This window comes from Coenobita brevimanus, chromosome 64 (genome assembly GCF_032717465.1).
Source record: "Coenobita brevimanus isolate Jiangsu-jjx chromosome 64, ASM3271746v2, whole genome shotgun sequence".
NCBI lineage: Eukaryota > Metazoa > Arthropoda > Malacostraca > Decapoda > Coenobitidae > Coenobita > Coenobita brevimanus.
Genome location: NC_137017.1, coordinates 27,788,154 through 27,812,278, shown reverse-complemented (window position 1 = coordinate 27,812,278; position 24,125 = coordinate 27,788,154). Strand labels below are relative to the sequence as shown.

Genomic DNA, 24,125 nt, shown 5'->3' with positions numbered 1-24,125 from the left:
TAAGGATGCACTGGATTCACTATCAAGCAAGATACTATGAGAAAATCTGCAGGGTTTAGGTGAACCCAACCCCAATGAATTTCAAGGGTACCAGTATACTGCATCGTTATATTACTTGGCTAGATAATGCTAGATGATTCGATCATCCACTCAGTTTGAGAGATCTATCTGACAAAAGTTTGAAAACTTTACCGTAGATAATTTGCTTACCTTCATAAAGGCATTTTTCCATGCCAACCTGGCAATAAACTTCCGGCTGAGAGGCTGCTCCTTCCTCTTTTGGAGACCAGATCGATAAACAACAGAGAAGAATCGGTTGCTGCCATTCACCGGTGGGGATGGGCACTCATCATCGCTAGAGAGAGAGAGAGAAATAAATATTGGTCATATATATATATATATATATATATATATATATATATATATATACACACACACACACACACACACATATATATATATATATATATATATATATATCCACCACTCAATCCTATATATATATATACACTCAACCCTCGGCTATCACGGGTTCCGCTATAGCGTATCTCGCTATCACGCCTATATAAAAAACTACCCAAATACCTTTATCACGCACTAAATGCCCGCTATCACGCACCGGAAATGCTCGAAATTTTCAAGAAGGCCGGGCTCTGGTGCTCCGCCCAGCCAACAAAAGCTTCACTCCGTGATAGGTCGTGTGACGTCAGCACCAGCCAAGCGCTGATTGGCCGCCCGACTGAGTCTCCTGCCCGCCAAACCATTCAAGTGCACACCCTCAGACCGTGAACAGTGACAGCGAGAACAATAACCTTTTTAATGATATGACCATGGCCAACGTACCCCCTCCCTGTCCCACTACCATCACCCAACATAATGCTGCGGCACCTGGCAGGGAAATAAAAGAAAAGGAAGAACCTAAGTTATGCAGATAAACTGGAAATGTGAAACTTATAGACAATGGAGAGACCAAGCGAAGTGTGGGGAAGAAATATAACATCCGTGAATCAACTGTGAGGGGTATTTATAAGAATCATGATCACATCATAAAAAATGCTCAATTTTGGACTATTGTATGTTAATATGTGGTACAAAATGGGTATCTTAGGGGTAAAGATTGAGGTCGTGGCACCAATTAGAATTATTTCCATAAGTTCTTCAATTCGGTTATCACGGTTTCGGCTATAGTGCAGCCATAGCAGGACCAATTGGGAGTGATAGCCGAGGGTTGAGTGTATATATATATATAAATATAAATATATATATATATATATATATATGCAGTATATATCCATCACTCAATCCTATGTTGCCTCATGAGGAGCACAGGAGCCTGGGGCTAGGCAAGTTGTTCCTGATATTTAAGATGAGAGACACCAGCCACATTCATCCCTGAGTGCCATTACATGTGCAATAAACCTCAACCACTCCTTGGATATAAACCTGCACTGGCTAAATCTGATTGGAGCACCTTAATTACTAACTAAACCACCAGGCGTCATGATTTGGTTATATGGTTACCACCCAGCATAGTAAATTGTTTCCTTGTGCACAGGAAATCATTTACCTTGTTACTCAGTGCAGAGTCACCCATAGGCAGAAGGAAGAGGAAACAATGAAGGAAAGAACAATAGAAGAGGGGGTGTAAAGTCACCCAAACTACATACATACAACATATATATATATATATATATATATATATATATATATACTGTATATACATACTGTATATACATCATCACCATCATCGTAAAATCCTGTGGTGTCCCATGAGGAGCATAGCAGCCTGGGGCTAGGCAAGTTAGTCCCAACACTGAAGATGACAGTGACCAGCTTCACTCATCCCTACGTGGCATTACGTGAGTAATAAACCCCAATCACCCCTTGGATATAAACCTGCCTAGGCTCAATCCGACTGAAGTGCCATAATTACCCACTAAGCCACCAGGTGCCATAATTTGGTTATATGGTTACCACCCAGCATACAGTAGTAAATGGTTTCTTGGTGTTCAGGAAACCATTTGGCTTGTCACTCAGTGCACAGTCACTCATAGACAGAAGGAAGAGGAAAGCTTGAAAAAAAGAAAGACAGCAGAGGAAGGAAGGAAAGGAGGGAAAAGAGGAAAGCAGTCACCGGAGAGCAGCACTGCATCAAGTGAGTGGATGGTGAGCACCCCCACCTACCACTTTTTAAATGTATGTATGTTTTATATATATATATATATATATATATATATACCGATTGCCAGACGCCTCAATCCCGTTTGGGGTGGCCACAAACAAATCGCTTCGAAGTCGCCCGTCATTTCACTGCCCTGCTCCCAACTCACACCCCCCTTTTTCATATATCTCTCCCCCATTCCTCCATCTCATCCTCGGCCTCCCCCTCCCTCTTCCCCCCTCCACCTCACTCACATACACTCTCTTCGTCAGTCTTTCACCTTCCATCCTCTCCACATGGCCAAACCACCTCAGTGTGTTACTCATAACGCTTCCTATCACATCCACATCCACACCACAACGCCCCTTTATATCCTCATTCGTCAGCCTGTCTCTCCATGTGACTCCACAGGCTCCTCTTAAATAACTCATTTCCATTGCTCTCACTCTTGACTTGTGTCCTTCCAACAACGTCCAAGCTTCACTTTCGTACGTTATGTTGGTATCACAATACTGTCATGTAGTAACTTTTTCATTTCCACGCTCACTTCCCTGTTTCTTATCACCGCTTTCAAAGAACCAGCAACCTTTCTTCCCTGCTGTACCCTTTCAAGCACTTCACCCTCCAAATTTTCCATCCTTACTCATCACACTACCAAAGTACTTAAACGTACTCATATTTTCCAATTCCTCACCATCCAGTATATATATATATATATATATATATATTTTATAATATATATATATATATATATATATATATATATATAATATATATATATATATATATATATATATATATATATATATATATAAGTAATCCCTCTACTTTCCGGACGCCCACTTTCCGGACATCCCCACTTACCAGATATTGTGGGCCTGGACCATCGGAACCGAAAAATGGCCAAAAAAAGAAAGAAAAAAAAAAAAATCCGAATTTTTTTCCCACCCGTAATTTGAAATTGCCGCGCAACGCCAAACAGCTGCTTACACCATGGCCCCTTCACCCCTTCCTTCCTCCCCCCTTCCCCCTTCCCTGTCAGGGTTGCCGTTTGTTATTTTTCATTACCAAATGTGGGCCAATTTGGTAATGAAAAATTCGTTTGGTAATGAATAAGAATAATGCATTACCAAACGGATTTTTCACATGTATGAGGATACACAGGATGGATTGTTTGCTCTCTCTGATTAATCTGCTACCCTACATGGCGTGAAAATAATCAAAATGGTGTTAATTATAAGGAGAGTGATTACATGTACAGTATTTCCACTTGTATATATAATTAGTGAAGACTAAATGCTAGCTTTACTAATTTGGTAATGAAAAGTTAAATTTGATAATGAAAGTTGAGGAGATTGGTATTATGGCTTTTGCGATCTGACAACTCTGTTTCTCCGACATCAACAGTTACTCCCTAACTTCGATTGTGAATAGATGCTTATTGCACTGGAAGCCACAGTTGCTCGTTTTTTGTGAATAAACAGTGAATATACTGCAATACCTCGCCTCTAGACCACATGGGAATTTACAGTGTTGTGCAGTGTTAAGAAATTTGAACTTAGAGTGCAAAGGATCAACTGCGGAGTGCAAATTTGCAGTTTATCTGGCGGTTAGAACTGCAGTGGTGCAGTTAAGAACAATGTGCAGTGTTAAACAATTATAACTCACAGTACAAAGAATTAAGTGCAGCACAACACTGGATTACTGTACGTGCTTCAAGAGCATTTTCACCACTGCCAAAACCTTAGAAAGGCTGCCACAAACGTGATGTAAGTACCCTGGCTGAGGTACAGTCACTTCTAATTCCTTATTCTTTGGTTCCTTTTCATTTATTTCATGCTTTATGACCATTATTGGTGTGAATGGGGTCTTAAATAGGTTTAAATAGGTGCTATGCATGTCCGGTAGGGAGTTCTTTAGGTGGCTTTCAAAATTAGGCTGGGTTAGGGTCTATAAGTACCAGTCCAGGAGGCTGGTGCCCACTATCTGGACAGGACCACTTTCTGGACGTGTCTTTGGCTCTATTACGTCGGATAGTGGAGGGATTACTGTATATACTGAAACAGACAAACAAGAAGAGATGAAGGAAACTGCCGAAAATGTAAGCAATAGCATGGAGGAGATGAAGGATCCTCCCCTCACCACCTCCCCTGAATAACAGTTATTTCGCAAATGCCAAGTTGTTATACTGCAAATACGTCCATAACATGATGAGGAATGAAACAGACATACAAAATGAGATGAAGGAAATTGCCAAAAATCTGAGCAGTAGCGAGGAGGAGATGGAGGATCCTCTCCTCACCACCTCCCCTGACTCGTCTGCCGCCGTCTCCTCCTCCTCCACTGCGCCACCTGACTCACCAGCTGCCTCCCCCTCCACCTCGACAGCCCCACCTGACTCACCTGCTTCACCTGGCATACCTGCAACCACCACCATAATGACTGTTGATGCGTTCTGGAAGAAATGTAACATTTGACAGGCCATAAATTTCTTCGTCAAAGCCTGGAATAATACAACACTGGCAACTGTTAAACATGCATGGTGCAGCTGGAGACAGCAGGGGCACTCTAAGTGTGTTGCCGCGCCTCTGAACCCCTGTTATTTAAATCTATCAGGCCTGTTGTCTACTGTTGTTAAGGTGACTGACCATATTTTTGTTATTATAGCTATATCTGTAGTATATGTCTGCAAAATTTTCCCTTTTATATGTCTCTAAGGGTCAAAAAATGTCATGGTATGAGGGGGTACCACCCATATGTAATTTTACCTGTAATATTATGTATTCACAGTGCGCGATTTCACAGTGAGCGAGGACCAGGACTGCCCATCCACTCGCGCACTGTGGGAGCTTACTGTATATATACAGTATATATTATATATATTCAGTACCCTCGCATCCGGTACACGTTTGTCCAGTACTACATTCTCATGCAGTACGGTTGGCAGAAAAGTAATTTATTACTGAAGTACGGATTTGCTGGGCTAGTATGAATCGGCCTCACACAAAGTGGGCCAAATCCGAGGAGTTCTCCTCTCGTGCTGACGTGCTGCGTCCAGTACTATTACCCACCCCCCAGGCACGGTAAGACAGCGAACACCGAGGGACATTTCCCTAATACTGCCACGCCAGTCCGGTATGCCTTCCTTGTGACTCGTGATGTGTGCCAGTCAAACTGCAGTACCGTACTGTATTGCACTTCCCCCTGATGACGAAGACAACGATGTCAGTGTGTGACTATGAGTGATTTATGAGGGAGGTTGAGGCAGAGATCCCTCCTCAGGATCCTGAAGGCCTTCCTCCAGGGGGTCAGTAGGACCTCCTACAGCCTCAGAAACCTCTCCCCCTTCCCCCCCGAAGCCCATCACCACTCACCTTTAAAGGTTGGTAAAATTTTAGTTGTGTCAAAATGTAGTTAAGATGAATTCTGGGGGGACTTTTTCAAGGCTTGTCTGACATTATTCATTTTTCCCATAAGGTCTGTTGCTTGTCCAGTACGGATTTAGTCCAGTACGGTAGTACTGTCTGACAAAAATACCGTTCTGGACACGAGGGTACTGTATATATATATATACAGTGAGTCCTTGAAATACAAAAACTCGAAGTACGAATTTCCGATGGTACAAAAATGATAAATGTAGGACAAATTCCACAATATGAAAGTATCTGTCTCGATGGTACGAAAAGTGATACGAGAGGAAATACGAAAAATTCAAATTGGGCGCACTGCACAGCGCCGCGCTCGCTTGCGGCAAGAAAACAAACTAACCCCTCTCTGGTAAACACATTTTCATGCGCCTCCCAGTCGAGTCACGTCCGTCCTCTCCTCTCAGCTTCGCTGTACGTTACGCTGTTTTTCGCTGTTCTTCACCTTTTCATATTTTCACCATGCCTCCCAAGTGCCCTGCATCATCTCCAGCATCCAGGGAACCAGGTGCAAAGAAGAAACAGCATCGTACTCTCACTCTTGAGAGGAAATTGGAAATAATAGGATGCCACAAGGAGGGGCAGGGAGTTTCGGAGATTACGTGAGCTGTAGGCCTTGCACCATCAACTGTTGGGACTGTGACGAAGAAAAAGGAAATGTACAAGAAGATGGCCACCTCCTTCTCTTCATCTTCAGCCACCTGCCAAGCCACGAGGACCCGCAGCTTTCGCATGGACTTAGCACCATATCAACGACATGAATCTCCAGCTGCAGCACAGGTCTATATTTAACTGTATAGTGTACTAATACTACAGTAATTAGTTGTATGATTTATTTTTTTATGTCTGTACAATAGTATAGTACGTATAAGTGTACTGCATACTTCTAAATAGGAGGGGTAAGGTTTTAGTGGGGGGTCCAATGGGGTCCTGGAACGCATCCCCCCTTTGTACATATATTTCAATGGGGAAAATTGTTCCAATATACGAAATTTCGGATTACAAAAGTTTTTTTTTGTCCCTATCCCTTTCGTATTTCCAGAACTCACTGTATATATATATACAGTATATACAGTAATCCCTCCAATATCCGACGTAATAAAGCCAAAGGCATGTCCGGATAGTGATCCTGTCCAGATATTGGGCCCCAGCCTCCTGGACTTGTACTTACGGACCCTAACTCAGAAAAACACCTATACAACTCCCTCTGGACATGCGTTGCACCTATTTAAGACCCAAATCACACCAATAAGGGACATAAAAGACTGAAATAAATGCAAAAGAACCATAAAATGAGGTTTTAGAGGTGAGTTTATACAATATTAAACATTCTGGGTACTTACAAGTCCCTTGCTCCTGGACTGGTTTGAACTGCCAGTTTGCAGTCCACAGTTAATCCTCTGCACTCTAAATTCTAATTTCTTAACACTGCACAACACTGTAAATTCCTTTGTGCTCTAGTGGCGAGGTATTGCAGTTTATTCACTGTTTATTCACAAAAAACAAGCACCTGTGGCTTGCCCTGCTATAAGTATCTGCTCTCGATCGGAGTTTAGCTGTGACTGTTGATGATGGTGGGGTAACAGAGTTGCCAGATCACAACAGCCACAGTACCAATCTCCTCAACTTTCATTACCAAACTTAACTTTTCATTACCAAATTCGTAAAGCTAGCATTTATTCTTCACTAATTATATATACAAGTGGAAATACATGTAATTACTCTCCTTATAATTAACACCATGTTGAACTTTGGGGGATGAAGTACGTGAAAGGGTACAGCAGGGAAGAAAGGTTGTTGGTACACTGAAAGCAGTGATGAGAAATAGGGAGGTGAGTATGGAAGTTAGGAAGTCACTGCATGATGGTATTGTGATCCCTACCCTGACGTATGGAAGCGAGGCGTGGACCTTGCAAGAGGGGAACAAGTCAAGAGTGAGAGCAGTGGAAATGAGTTACTTGAGAGGAGCATGTGGAGTGACGTGGAGGGACAGGTTGACGAATGAAGAAGTGAAGGAACGTTGTGGGGTAGATGTGGATGTGGTTGAAAAGATTAGGAGAAATACACTGAGGTGGTTTGGACATGTGGAGAGAATGGAGAATGAAAGACTGACTAAGAGGGTGTATGTAGGTGACGTGGAGGGAGGGAGAGGGAGGGGTAGACCGAGGATGAGGTGGAGGGATGGAGTTGAGAGGTATATGAGGGAGGGGGGGGTGAGTTGGGGGGAGGGGAGTCAAATGGTGGGTGACAGAGTGACTTGGAGGCGTTTTGTCTGCGGCCACCCTTTGCTGGATTAGGGCGTCGGGCTATAGATAGATAGATAGATAGATGATTATTTTCACACTATGTAGGGTAGCAGATTAATCAGAGAGAGCAAACAATCCACCATCTCTATCCTGTGTATCCTCATACATGTGAAAAATCCATTTGGTAATGCATTATTCTGATTCATTACCAAACGAATTTTTCATTACCAAATTGGCCCACACTTGGTAATGAAAAATATCAAATGGCAACCCTGACAGGGGAGGGGGGAGGGGGGGGAAGGAAAGGGGGAAGGGACCAAGGTGTAACAGCTGTTCGGCGCCAGGCGGCAATTTCAAATTACGGGAGGGAAAAAAGTCAGATTTTTTTCGAATTTTTTGCGGTTTTTGGCCCATTTTGGGAATATTGGATCCCAGGACGATTATGTCTGGTTAGTGGGGATGTTTGGATATTGGGCGTTAAGATATTAGAGGGATTACTGTATATACAGTATATATATATATATATATATATATATATATATATATATCCATCATCCAATCCTACGTTGCCCCATGAGGAGCGTAGGAGCCCGGGGCTAGGCAGTTGGTCCTGACATTTAAGATGAGAGTGACCAGCCTCACGTAATGTCACTCAGGGATGAGTGAGGCTGGTCACTCTCATCTTAAATGTCAGGACCAACTGCCTAGCCCCAGGCTCCTACGCTCCTCAAGGGGCAACGTAGGATTGGATGATGGATGGATGGATCTATGTGTATATATATATATATATATATATATATATATACATATATATATATATATATATATATATATATATATATATATATATATATATATATACATATATATATATAAAGTGTATTTGGCTTCACCACGGACAGTAAAGGTACAACAATAACTGTAGCTATTGTACAGTCCTGATCAGAATATGGAACAGCATTCTCATACTGTATTTATAACTACAGTTTCCATTGCCCCTCTAGCTATGTACTGTATGCACGAACCTATTTGTGCTTTACCAGGATTGAGTCAAGCTCATAACTAATGTCCCACCTTCTTTCCATATTTTATCATACATCTACTTGCAAATACCTGTAATTTAACCACACACAACCATATCCAGTAAGCAGTTCCATGTGTCAACAGATCTTATTAGAAAACTATGCTGACTCACATCATTATCTCCTCTTTTATCTTACAACTGTAATTTTCTGCTATGACATCTTGATCTTGCAGTTGCCAGTTATTACAAAGTTTTCCTTGTCAACGACTTCCTTTTTAGTTATACATTACACATTTATGGTGGTAGGTGGGGGCACTCACCATTCACTCACTCGATGTAGTGCTGCTTTGGGTGTCTGCCCTTTCCTCTCTTCCTTCCTTCCTCTTCTGTCTTTCTTTCCTTCACACTTCCTCTTCCTTCTGCCTATGGGTGACTTTACACTGAGTGACAAGCCAAATGGTTTCTTGTACACCAGGAAACCATTTATTACAATGGGTGGTAAACATATAACTAAATTATGGCGCCTGGTGGTTTAGTGGGTAATTAAGGCGCTCCAAGTGGATTGAGCCTGTGTAGGATTATCTCCAAGGGGTGGCTGGGGTTTATTGCTCACATAACGCCACTCATGGATCAGTGAGGCTGGTCACTTTCATTTTAAATGTCAAGACCAACTTGCCTAACCACAGGCTCCCACGCTCCTCATGGGGCAACACAGGATTGGATGATGGATGGATGGATACACATTTACAAAGCATTATTACATCTCCTCTTATTCTTCTTAACTCTAATGATGGCAAGTCCAGTAATTTTTAGCCTTTCCTTATACCGGTAATTTAAGTTTCATGCTTGGGACCCATTTCATTACTGTTCTTCCATTTCATTTATAAAGGCTCCAACTTGCTTGCATCCATCAGCACTGATCACTTCATGGCAGCTCTCCATGCAGCTTAATCTCTGGCAGCCTTACTATTCACCCACTTAACCTTGAAGTCACAATCTATGTTTTTGTCCCAGGTCTTCTCCAATCTACCTCTTGCAACCCTATCCCAAACATTCATATTGCTCACTTTCTGCACTCAATTGTCATCCCCCATCCTCTCCACATGCCCAAACCATCTCAATCTACCCCTCCTTATCACAACACCAATACACTCCAGTCCCACTGCATATCCACCTGATCATTGTCATTTCTGTACGTTTGACTCTATGAATATCCTCTTCCTTTACTACCCAGGTCACAACCATACAGCATTACACTCCTAACACATGTTGCATGCAAAGATCCCTTAGCATGGAGGGAAGTCCTCTCAATGTCAGGAGAGGCAACAGCATACTGAACTTCTTCCAACCACTCCTCAGTATAGCCACAGAGCTAGCTCCAGCTCCACCTCCAGCACATGTCTCCCAAGTAACAAAATTCTTCCAAACACTCAAGAGACTCACTAGCAAGATCAATCCTTTAATGCCTGATAATCTCCTCATGCCCTTCCCAATATACCACACACATGAAATCAGCATTATCTCGCATGCTACCTCTAGTACCATAACATCTCTTATGCACCCATCTATCACAAACACTGCACAAGATGGAATTACTTCCCATGCTCTTGTGGCAAATTGCACATGGCCACTCTCCCTCCTCTTTGATAGTACTGCCACCAACTGAAGACACCATCAACTTCGTTTTAACTTCATTTATTCTCAAGCCCTTGTAACCCAAACCATCTCTCCACTTCCTAAATCTTTCCTCTGCCTGCCTTTCATTCTCTGCAGTCAACACCAAATCATTGGCATAAAACACCTCCCATGGGAGTCCATTTTTGAAGTCATGTGAGAGGGATTCAAGTATCATGATAAACGATAAAAAGCTTATGACTGACCCCCGATGCACACCAATATTCACAGAAAACTCATCGCTCAAATCTCCATTCACTCTCACCTGGGTGTGAGTACCGACATACATACCAGTACCCACCTTTTCCACTTTCATAATCTTAATCTTATGTGTTTTTAAATAATGAGACCAAACAACTGCTGCATATTCAAGATTTGGTCTGAAATATATTTTGATTATTTTCTCTATCATGTCCTCACCTATACATCTAAAGGCTACTTCCATACCATATTAACTAATAAATTTACCTCACCCAATCATCTATGTGATCTTCAGGTGATGGCTTTGGGGTGATAATTATTCCAAGCTCTCTCTCCTTTTCAGAGTTTTCCAGACTATGATCTCCCAAAGTATACTCCTACTTGGGTCTGTCACTACTTTTTCTAAACTGCATCACATGGCATTTTTCTGCATTAAAATCCATCTTCCATTATTTTACTCCATTCAAAGAGTCTAGTAATGTTTTCTTGCATTTCTCTATATGAATGTATCATCAGCAAATATATTCATTTCGGTGCCATTGCTATAATTTTCCACTGCAACATTTATACAAGGTACAACCCAAAAGTTCCCAAAATTTGAAAGCAGGGCGGAAACCGCTTGTTGTATGGTGTGTGGATGCTAGGCGGCAGTACATGCACCTTTTGTTTGTTAGTGTGCCAAGCAGTGTTGTGCAAGGTGGATACGTTCGCTGCATGCGTGTGTTTTTTATCATTGTGTTTGGGTTAGTTTGTGAATTTTGTGATCTCAAAAATGGAGGATGTAAAAGACCAATGTGTGTGCATCAAGTTTTGTGTGAAACTTGGGAAAAATGCGGCAGAAACTCATAAAATGTTAAAACAAGCATTTGGTGACAATGCTTTGGGGGTTACACAAACCTACAAGTGGTTTAAACGCTTTAAAAACCGACGAATGTCAACAGATGACATTGTGCGTTCTGGTTGCCCTTCCACCAGTTCAGCTCCTGACAATGTGGCCAGAGTACATGCATCCATCCCTGAACATCACAGGAGGTCAATCCACAATGTTTGTGACATTGTTAACCTATTGTATGGAACTGGCCAACACATTTTGTCTGGCGACATGAGGTGAAAACGTCCAGAGTGGCGCACAAACATATGGGCGCTTACCCATGACAGTGCACCTGCACACAAAACCCTTGTTGTTCTGCAGCTTTTGGCATCAAAAAACATCCCGGTTCTCCCCCATCCCCTGTATTCACAAGATTTGGCCCCCTGTGATTTTTTCATGTTTCCAAAAATGAAAATCCAACCGAAAGGACTAAGATTTGACACCATTGTGGAGATCCAGGAGAAAATCACAGAAGGTCCTGAACAAGTTAATGTTTAAGGGCTTCCAGAATGTGTTCTGATCACGGGAGAAGCACTGAGATCGACGTCTGCACACCCAAGGAGACTAGTCTGAAGGGGATGTTGGTGATTTGGACGATGTAATTTTTCCTTCTTCAGTCAAGTTTTGGAAACTTCAGGGTTGCACCTTGTATAGACTGAGAACATTACCATGGCTCAACAAACCTCAAGGGATTCCACTTGTTACTTTCCTTCAATCCAAATACGGTAGTTTCATCTTACTGCTGTTCTCTTCTCCCTCACCATCAGAAAGTCTTCCATCCACTTTAACAAATTTCCACTAATCCTATCTTTGTATTCCAGTTTCCAAATCAGCCTACAGTGAGATACCCAGTCAAATGCCTTTCTGAAACCCATGTAAATACAGTCAACTCATCCATCTCTCTTCTGTATTATTTTAGATACTCTCTCACAGAACTTAGTCAATTCAAGACAAAGGACCTCCCAGTTCTGAATCTATACTGTCTTTCATCCAAGAACCCATGATTTTCAAAGTGTTCAACCCATATTTTCTTTAAGGGGAGTGGACGCCAGCAGGGACTGATTATTGACTAACAAAGGCATTTTGTGAAAGTTACACCATAAAATAGCTCCTACTATCACTCGTTCTCTGTAAAAATTTGGCAGCCATATGACAATTTTTTCCCCTTCAAAGATATTATTTTGCAATTCCAATTTTGGGGTCACTTCCCTGCAGAAATCTCCATTTTCTATAAAATGTATAATATGACCACTTTTTTCCACTTTTTTCCTTCTTTTTCTGCAAAAATTATGACATAAATCTGGCAATGGGACTGTGAGTGTGTGGTGGGTGGCAGCAAGGTGGGAAATGCCAGAGATGATATAACACTGGGACAGGCAAGATGCACCAGCCTTGGTCTCAACCTGTTCTCAGTTTGTGCTAATCTTTGCCATTTCTCATTGTTTTTGCACACTTTTTGAAGATGAAGTGACCGTCCAAGAAGCTACTGTAACGTCAGAAAGTGGCAGAGAAGAATTTGACGCCATTTCAAGGGGAGAAAAACGTGTTGGAAGAAGCAATTTTTTTCTCCTCCATCACCACCTCCCCTCTCACCTGCTTCCCCAACCACCATCTCACCTGATAACCCCCAACCTTTTACGTCTTTTTCTCTAACTTTGTCTTCTCCAACACCCTCTACCTCTTCATAACCATCCCTAATCCTAACTTATAAAATAAAAAAAGTACTTAAGTTGTTTCTAATTGTACAGACACTGCACATCAACAGAAAACGATTGATATATCGGAACTAAACTTATTGTCCTTTGGAGTTATGAAATTCCATTAGTTTTGAACACATGACAAAAAGCAAAATACCTACAAAAAGAGGAATGAAAAGGCAACATTTTGTGTGTATATTTTTTTAAAAGACTGACAAACATGCCTGTTATGATTTTTTGAACATGGCAAAAAGGGGGTAAAATTTGGGATAAATACATATGCATTTTGGGAATTTTTTGTTCAGCAATGGTGAAGATTAAAAAAAAAAAAAAAACTTTTAGGGCAATTTATTAATGAGGGTTTTATTAGTAAAACTATCAAATATTATAGAGATCAGATCAACACACTTCTCCTGGTTTCCCATTTCTCGTATCTTTTTCTTTACATGTCTTATGCATGTGTTATTTTTTTTCAGTAAAAACTAATTGACCACATTTACTCAAACTCTGGGATGTTACTGCTCATATAAAGTAACAAAACATATAAAAAAAATGAGACAAATATAAGAAAAACAAATGTACCTTCATAAGTAACAACCATCTATTCCCCTTAACAATCTTACACTATTAAACATATTACACTTGTGAGAAAGACTGGTCTATAATTTAATGTTTTTTCCTGTCCCCTGTCTTGGATGGTGGTATAATATTGACTCTTCTCCATAAACTTGGTAATTTGCACTGTCGTAGTTAGTGAATACTTCATGTAAAGGTCTGCCAGTACTTTATGCATTTGCACGTTCCTTCATTACCCAGCCAGATATTTTATTAAGACCACTTGCTTTATTTTTATCTAAACTTCTCACAAATTTTATAGTTTTCTCACTCTTTTTATTAACATCTAATCTCAAACCTACGATGACTTTACATCCTATAACCTCTTCAATAGAAGAAATCCATCCGTCATCCAATCCTACATTGCCCCATGAGGAGCATAGGAGCCTGGGGCTAGGCAGTTGGTCCCGACATTTAAGATGAGAGAGACCAGCCTCACTCATCCCTGAGTGGCATTACATGAGCAATCAACCCCAACCATCCCTTGGATATAAACCTTCACCGGCTCTATCCGACTGGTGCGCAATAATTACCCACTAAACCACCTGGCGCCAAAATTTGGTTATATAGTTACCACCCAGCATAGTAAATGGTTTCCTGGTGTACAGGATATCCTCAATAAATGCTGACTGAAATTTTCTGTTCACTACCTCACACACATTTCTTTTTCATTAGTACCGGTACTGGTTCTTCCTTCATCAACCAAACACTATATTCTGTCCTTAACTTTCATTTTGCTATATATGTAGCTATATACATAAGCTTGGATTCCACAACACATACCGTACGGTCATTATAGTTTATCCCTCTCAAATTTTATTTCAGCATCCCTCCTGACAGTTGTATATAATTAAACTCCAAGCTTTCTTGTACCATGCATATGCCTGCCTGCTTTGTCTTCTGTATGTATTCCACAGCTGATCCCATTTTTTCTTAGCCAAAATGCATTTTGCATCAAACCATTTTTCTTAACTTGACTTTCCTCCTTTAACTTTAGCTATACAGTATATCACTACCCCAGAGATAAGTACAGTATCACAAAATAATTCATAATAATTTTCTAGATCTACCATATCTATATACTGGTAATTCCTTTTCTTCTTAGTAGGTGGTGGTGACCATCATCCACTCACTTCATGCAGTGCTGCCTACTTCTTTCTCCACCTTTTAATTCCGTTACTGTGTTTGCCTTCCTCTCTTCCTATTGTTCTTATCTTTCCTGTTACCTTTTATTACTCTTCTTTCCTCTTCAGGTGGCTTTACATCAAGTGAAAAGCCTAATGGTCTCGTGCAAGCCATGGAACCATTTACAGCGCTAAGTGGTAACCATATAACCAACCCATAACTGTTCCCTACGTGTCAACAAGTGGGTTGGCGGAGATTCAGTGCCCCTCCCCGTAAAGTATCTAACTCAAGGACAAAGGGCCACCCCCTTACAGGATTATGACATCTGGTTATAGACAGACTGATAGATATAGATCTTAGTTCTTGATAACTGCCTCTTTTATAAACTTTCTTGAAGTGGTTATTACTATCTATCTATCTATCTATTGCCAGACGCCTCAATCCCGTTTGGGGTGGCCACAAACAAATCGCCTCCAAGTCGCCCTGTCCCCCGCCATTTCACTACCCTGCTCCCAACTCACACCCCCCTCTCTCATATACCTCTCCACCCCATCCCTCCATCTCATCCTCGGTCTCCCCCTCCCTCTTCCACCCTCCACCTCACTCACATACACTCTCTTCGTCAGTCTTTCACCCTCCATCCTCTCCACATGGCCAAACCACCTCAGTGTGTTCCTCACAACGCTTCCTATCACATCCACATCAACACCACAACGCTCCTTTATATCCTCATTCGTCAGCCTGTCTCTCCACGTGACTCCACAAGCTCCTCTTAAATAACTCATTTCCACTGCTCTCACTCTTGACTTGTGTCCTTCCAACAACGTCCAATGTATATCATATAATAAAATGAACTTGAACTCAATTCCTACATGACAGCTGAATCGGTAGAGAGGCGGCCTGCAGTCCTAATGGACCCAGGATTGAATCCCGGCTGGAGCAGGTAACAGTTTAGGAATTTTACTTTCATAAAAAGCAGACTTGACTGATGTACCAGACGAATTGCCAACATATAAAAATGCCCCTACTAATACCAGTACACCAGTTCTGTATGAGACAGCCCTAGCATGTATTCAACATGAACAGGGGGTGTTAGCACCGAAGTGGTGACATGTGGAGGTGTGTGCAGGAGGACTACTTGGGACAGGCATTGAAGTCTTTACCCAGGGTTGGACAGGGTTGGACACATTAAAAAAAAAAAAAAAAAAAAAAAAAAAAAAAAAAGTCACTTTTCCCAAGTGAACACCAAGTCCAGGATCGAAGATTCATCTTCACCCCTAGCTCTCGTAAATTATTTAGTAATATGTCGTCCAAGAAAGTAATCTAATGTAACATCAAATAACCTGTCATTCCAAGTATTATCTTCTGCCCCTGGTTCCTCATCATACCAGTCAACAGTACTGTACTAAAGTATTAAAATTCCCACAAATTAACTCTACCTGACTAAGTATATTTCTTATGCTTTGCTCAGTTTTAACTAATTCACTGCAAACCTATCAATTCCAAGTACAGTGCTTGTAAATGGAGGTATATAAACTGTAACTACCAATACTTCTCCTCCTTTAATTACTACAAGTCTGTTCAGAAAGGATCCAACCTTAGGTTAAAAAAAATAATAATAATAATAGCTAACCTGTTGAGCTAGGACACTGATCCCCCTCAAAGCAGGCCCCTACTGACTAGACACATGTAGCATAGCAGTATTTCCACGGCCTGAAACAATTTTCAAAGTCACTTTTCAGTATCTCCTGCAGGAGCTTCGTCGCATGCATCATTATCTCCTCTCAGATGAATGTTGCTCAAGACACATTGGAGTGTGCGAATCGCGATCCAGATTTTCTGAAGACTGATATCACTGGAAATGAGACTTGGGTGTACTGGTATGACCCAGAAACCAAAGCATAATCAACCTAGTGGAAGTGTGCAGGGTTGCCTTGGCCAAAAAATGCAAGATAGGTCCGCAGAAAGGTGAAATGCATGTTGACAGTTTTCTTTTGGCTACCATGGTGCTGTGCATCACAAATAAGCACCAGAAGGTCTGACTGTCAACAAACACTATTACCTCGAAGTGATCTGTCATCATCATGATGCAGTTTAGTGAAAGAGACCAGACCTTTTGAAAGATGCAAGTTGGAAACTGTACCATGACAATGCCCCAGCCCATTCTTCTCAACTGATTCAAGAATTTTTGGCCAAGCACAGCATCCCGCAGGTCCAGCAGGCTTCCTACTCACCAGACATGGCTCCATGCAACTTTTGGTTATTCCCCAATCTCAAAACTCCGCTGAAGGGTTTCCAATTTGAGACGAGAGAAGAGATCATGACAAATGTGATGAAGCATCTGCAGGAGATACCAAAAACCAATTCTGAAAAATGTCTCAGGCAGTGGAAAGAACACCGGGCTACATATGACAAGTCAGAAGGGGCCTACTTTGAAGGGGATTGGTGTCCTAGCTGAACAGGTTCGCTATTTATTATTTTAGAGTCTACAGTCAGACACTTTCTGAACAGACTTCGTATTTTCACTGCTACCACTTCATCCTGAGTACATCATTTTCCACTGCCTTTACTGGCAGGTCCTTCCTTATCAATACCATTTCACTTTTTTTCTTTCTTCCCTCTCCACCAGATCTCACAGCCTTCTATCTTCAAAACTTCGCCTACAATTCTGAGATTAGGTTTAGTTTCTAGTTTCTGTAAGCATACCACATTTGGTTTTCTATTTGGTATACCATAGTATCTCTCACTTCCAGTAACTAGACATTTATCCATTCACACTGCTATACAACTCCCTTAAAGTCATTACTTCTCCTCAATTCTTCCAAATTATATAAATCAATTATAGCTACCCTCTGTCCACCACTGTCTTATTTGCAGTCCCACAACCTTGTACAAAAAATGAGCCTCTTCTTCAGTTCGCTCATTATTCATCTTTTCTGCCTCTTCGAGACATGTACAGTACTGGGTATGTACTGGTATGTACGCTATATTCCTCATTTAGCATACAGACATTACGGTACTGTACAACAGACATAGCTTATATTGTATTTCCACGCACTGTCTCTGGCGAAACTGAAAGCATATTTGGCCGGTCTACTGTTCAATCTGACTGATTCCTCACCTCTCATCCACTCGCCTCCTCAGGTCCTCCAGTTCCAAAGGACGGATGTCGATGTCATCCGAGGACTCGCTGACAGTTCGGTCCACCACCACCATTTTGGCAACCTGCAAATATTTACCTGTATAGCTATTACTGTTTTCAAAACATCTACACTCTGTGGAAACCAGTAAAATACTTAATACAGACCCATGCTACACACAAAACAGAAAGCCAAAAATGATGAGATCAACAGAAGCTAACCAGTATTTAATACTGGAACCTACATCAATCTACTACATATTGTATATACTGTATAACCAAAACACAGTACCAATCTCATTAACATACATTCAGATTATGGTACTGTACTGAAAGGAGTTTGGTACCAATATATTTAAAAAATACCGTACCTTGATACAATACATGTACAATACTGTATTGGTATATACTGTAGCAGCTTCTTACTCTACATTTTTCTTGAGAAACACTTGTGAAACAGTGATGCTGATGACCAAATTCTCTCATTTTAACTGATAGGTTAACTTTCTTCACAACAAATTTTGATCCTTGTGAATATGAAATTTCTTAAAATCAAGTTGTTAATTTTATGTTTTTGTGTTATATGCAATAACCTTTAGCTACAAGCTAATCACTGTATTAGTGGCAAGAGTAATAGCTTATTACTTTTCCCACAAATGTTTTTTTCACATTTTCAGAGCAGTTTAAGTATTAGTGCTTATTAATGTTTGGTGCTTTTAAGGCTAGTTTGGGAAAGTTAGGTCAAGTTTAGGAGGCTCATTAGGGGTGATGTTAGGGGAAGTTGGACAAAAAAAAATTTCTTATATACCAATTATTCTTCTGTTTGTAAGACACAATATTCCTGAAACAATATACATGGTTAGGACCAAAACATCATGTTACAGGTGAATGGACTATATGCCTTTCACCAGTACTTAATTCATGCATATTCAGCTGCCTGTGAGCAGATATCTGGATGCTCTAATCAAGATTCGAATTTACAATATATACCGTATATTGCACAGTTTTTATTGATACATAAAAGCTGTCTACATGAAATTTTGATTGGCTGAACCTGTATGGGGATACTGGTAATTATCTACAGGAGAAAAGTATTACAGTACTGTACAGTATATTTGCCTTCATACAACCATGGAATCTCTAAATTTAATGATTCAGAAAAACTTTTTGCCTACATTTTTTTGATGCACACCAAGTTTCAACCAATCACAGCTGAGCAATACCCAGGAGTAAATCTGAATTAGTTCTAGGATGGCAGATCTATGCCATGGATGTGCCATCAAATATGTACCATACTGTACTGGTAAGCAATTGAAAGGTTTCACAGGCATTATCATACTATGAAGTCTTCTGATTCTGAATAGAGTAAACAGTTAAGTCAGGCTGGCTATGCTCACTATGATCAGCTGCCCAGGTTAGGCCTTGGTTATTTTTGGTTGGTTATGCCCAGGGTAGGATCAAAGGTTACTCTGGTTAGGTCTAGGTTACAATGAATGCAGTGTGCCGGGTATATTCTCCCATTGTTTTTCTACTATTTTAAACTAAATTTCCAGCAAAATATACTAGATTCTGAAGTGGAAAGTAATGCTATCAAAGAAATTCATGATTAACATTAGATATGAAGGTTGAAGTTATTCAAAACACACAGAAAACCCCTGGAATGCATCTTCATGGTACACCAGAAATTCCCTGGTTACTTATGATTGGAAATGTACCCAGTAAGAATATTTGGGCCCCAGAAAAGGAACCTGTTTACACATTTACCGCATTTTCTCGTTACTAAATATTTTTGGAGCATTAACATCAGAGAAAGGAACTGATGTCCTAGATTGGGTTAGGCTGGGTTAATTATGTTTGATCTGGTTGTGTTTACCTTATAATTTTCTCTTAACTTCAAGCCCTCTCCACTGCCTTCTCTGTCAGGTCTGGCCTGGAATCCCAAGCCTGCCCTCAATAACTGGAGCTTGGCCTGTTGAAGAAGGCTGTGAGATGTGAAAATGTACCATTGTGCATTTACTCTAACCTGAAAACAATCCCTATGGTAACTCATATTAGCTCATTGATGACCCAGTGTAGTGAGATTAATGGGTGAATTTAAGTAAAACAAGAAGACTCAGTATTACTTTCATAACTAAAGTTCAACAAATTTCATATAACCATGACACAGTATAAAAACTGTGGGAGAGGCCAAGGTCTCCCAGATGAAAATTAACTGACACTAGGCTACCTTAAGTTAGCACACTATTCCAAACTGTTTTTCAAGAAATCCACCCAAAAAGAAAAATGCCAGTTTTGATCTGAGGTTGCTGTTGTTAACCCTTAAAACTTTCAAATTCAGTGTGACTTAATACCTTTCATATGCAGCGAAAACCCAAAGAGGCAAATACATATTATCCAATATATTCATCACAAGCAAATGGTGTGGATCGGAGAACAACGATATTATCATAACAGCTACCTTCAAGATGCACGTAACCAGCACACGCCATATCCACACCCTCAGTCTAACATACGCATCATTATAAGAATATTACTGTTGATTACTGCTCAGTCTTACCTTCACTTAAACCCCAAGTATATCCATATAATAAATGATGAACATGCCACAAGCATACGTGATCCAGATCCGCTAAATTATGAGAATTAAATGGAGATGCAAGCTCCCACGCCTGGCACTGACGACGACACCACAACAACACACTGTCTCAATCATGTCGGCGGAGTCTCAACATTTTCTAGTTACCTGTATATTTTGGAAATTAGAAAAAGTATATCCAGAAAAACATAATAAGTTTTCACTTTTGGCTTAGAATTGTAATTGTTGTAACAAGTTGCATGAAGTAATCTATTTCATTTCAAATGCTGTTTTCGTGTATATAAGGGACTATTTGAAGGTCTCGGACGCGGTGTAGACCAACCCCCTTCAACCTTGCTGCCAGACGCGTCAAGCTGGCGGGGGAGTTTCGTCTAATAATCGCTTCCCTTATCGTTACTAGAGAGAGAGAGAGAGAGAGAGAGAGAGAATGTGGCGACTTTATCAAAAGTTGTGTAGACACTGCTTGTCTTAGATCACTATGCTGTACAAATGTTGTGTCCTTATCGTCTCATTGCCCATTTATAACCACCAATTCATGCACGGAGAAATGAAAGGATATATATTGAGGTTGCCCTAATGAAAAAGAAAAGTAGTAAGCCTTTTTTGAAACTTCAGTCGACAAAAAATGCCACTTATAACTTCCCGTGCATCATTGAAAAAACATCTGTATTTGTTTGTTGGCATTTTGAGTCTAAAAGATATGTTCCTCTCACACCGTTAAACCAACTCATAATGTTTCATGTAGCCTACTGAGTTAAGGTATATAAGTTACTGCATTCCCTGACGGTCAGGCATTATCTTTAATAGCTCCATGCGAAATTCCCCCTTTGCATATGTAATGATTTTGTTTATAAATCATTGCCAAATTTCAATATTTTTGTTGACTCATTTTCACTACACGTGTCGTAAGAAAGGAGTAGCGGTATTTGTAGGTCAGCAAGCAAGCTTTAATACGTCATCGCACAAAAAAAAAAAAAAAAAAAGCACTTCCGAGCACCTCACTATGTTTGACTCGCTCTTTTTTTCTTTTTTATTATTAGTCATTGTGATACTATTACTACTATTAATAATACGTTTTTCCTGGTTCAAAACTGCCTCTTCGCGTAAAATGCAAATGACTGCGAAACAACAGAATGCCAGTAATATTTAAGGTTAGCAAAGCGATGATAAAATGAAGTGCGGGACCAACGACAGTGATGTGAATATGCTGGTGTCCTTGTATGTTACTCTTTGACCGGTGATTTTCGATATTTTACCCATTGTGCTCATTATGCTTAGTTTGTGGAGTCTTGCTCTTATTCATAGTGTTCACTTAATAGCTACCTCCGCCAAGAAGGTTATGTTTATGCCGGTGTTGGTTGGTTGGTTGGTTTGTGTGTCTGTTAGCAGGATAACTCAAAAAGTTATGAATGGACTGTGAAGAAATTTTGTGGAAGAGCGGACCTTGGGTCAATGAAGAAATGAATAAATTTTGGGTCGGATCCGGATCCGGATCCGGATTATCCCGCACAATCTCTCCAAAGTTCTCGAAGTATTTCAATTAAATTTTATAGAAAGGTGCACCATGGACCAAGGAAGAATTGATTAAATTTGGGGGCGGATCCGGATCCGGATCCTATATCAACGGATCCGGATTCGAGATTACTCAAAAAGTTATGAACGGATGTTGTTGAAATTTTGTGGAAGGTGGGCCATGGGCGAAGGAAGAAATTGTTAAATTTGGGGGACGATCAGGATGCGGATCCGGAGTATCTACACAATATCTCCAAAAGTTTTCAGTTAATTTCAGTGAAACTTAGTGGAAAGGTGGGCCATGAACCAAGAAAGAACTGGTTAAATTTGGGGGCGGATCCAGGTCCGAATCCTATATCCGCGGATCCGGATCTGGATCCTTTTTAATGCCAATGGCATTGGTGGAGGTATGCGTTCTCTGAAAGCTTGTATATAGTTTCCGACGGTACAGGATCTAGATCATACACAATTAACACTATATAGACCGTTAAAAGTATTTAATCTATAGGCCAGTACAGATCGGTGGCTGCAATTTTTTTTCATTCCATGCAATATATATATATATATATATATATATATATATATATATATATATATATATATATATATATATACAATTAGTATAGCCTACGGTTCTCTTAACGTGTGATTCATTTCTTGTTACCAGCTCTGTAGCCGAAACTTCCCACACTGGGAGTGGGGAGTGGGTGCCATTTCATGTAAAAGTCTGGTGGAAGGGGAGGGGGGAGAATGAGATGCTGTCATCAGTATATTGCGCCTTGTATTGCGGTCTGTGGCACCAGTAGCCTATACTGACCTGTACTGACCTTGACGATTGGCCATGTGCTGTTTTCATTAGTTCAACTTCAGTTATGCCACCATATATATATATATATATATATATATATATATATATATATATATATATATATATATATATATATATATATATATATATACTTGCTGTTACCTACTCTGTCAATGTGCTGCACGAGAGCTTGTTTTAACCAAGGCCTTGGTTTTAACTGCAGTCTCTCAGCTGTCGCCTGTAAAGCATCCAGATGCAGCCCCTGCTTATCTGCGGTTTACCCAGTTTGCATCATTTTTTGTCTCTTGTTGGTCATTGACGGCGAGGCACCAAACGTTAGCCACTCTGTCCCATACACGACTCTTGCCATTCTTCCACCTTCTCCTTGCCCTTCCCTTCCTCCTGCTCCGTCTACTTCTCATGTGTATACGTCTTTATCATAGTCTCAACCATTCTCTCCATGTAGCCATACTACTTTAACACATCATGTGTTGCCATTTCCATTATACTGCACTAACAGGAGTACCCGGCGTTGGCCCGGTAAAATCCTATGATCCTGCATACAGTCATTGCCTGGGACCCTGGATGGCCACTCCCAAAGACACTACAAGGCCACTTTCCGCGTGGGAGAAGACCTCAGGGATCCATTTACCCATTTTCCCAGGGATATATTCTCCATGGGCCTATTCCTACCATGGAACTCTTTTCCATGCCACTATCCACTCATTCACCAACCCTGCCCAACCACCCCACCAACCCGTCCACCTATCGACATGCTGTAGGTAATAGTGGTGTGACTGTAGAAACAAAAAAGTCTACGAAAATTGGCAACCATGTTTCCACCATGTCGACTTGATTATTTCTTATTAGTTCTAATGTTGGCCATCAGGCCTGCCACTTTGCAACTGTAATGTACACATTTAAAATCGTCGTCAAAAGTTACACCTATTAATGCTGCTTACTGTAGAGAGTACTAAATGAATCCCCCTTAATTTACGTAGAAGTAAGGCAGACACATATTCTTCTATAGT

At 40.7% G+C, this 24,125-nt stretch overlaps 1 protein-coding gene across 4 annotated transcripts in view; it reads right to left on the bottom strand.

The window, feature by feature from the left end:
• LOC145404583 (eukaryotic elongation factor 2 kinase-like) overlaps positions 1-20,852 on the bottom strand; it is a 62,262-nt gene extending 41,410 nt beyond the window's left edge. For 2 of the 4 annotated variants that reach the window (XM_080276092.1, XM_080276096.1), the window contains exons 1-4: positions 20,736-20,852; positions 20,052-20,147; positions 18,161-18,264; positions 211-355 (exon numbers count right to left, since the gene is read on the bottom strand). In XM_080276092.1, the coding sequence (XP_080132218.1) occupies positions 211-355; positions 18,161-18,255 (240 nt within the window). In that variant the 5' untranslated portion in view covers positions 18,256-18,264; positions 20,052-20,147; positions 20,736-20,852. Of the gene's footprint in view, positions 1-210; positions 356-18,160; positions 18,265-20,051; positions 20,148-20,636; positions 20,666-20,735 lie in introns of those variants that run through there. The other 2 variants (XM_080276093.1, XM_080276094.1) reach the window with 2 other exon arrangements.
• Between the last annotated feature and the right edge of the window lie 3,273 nt (positions 20,853-24,125).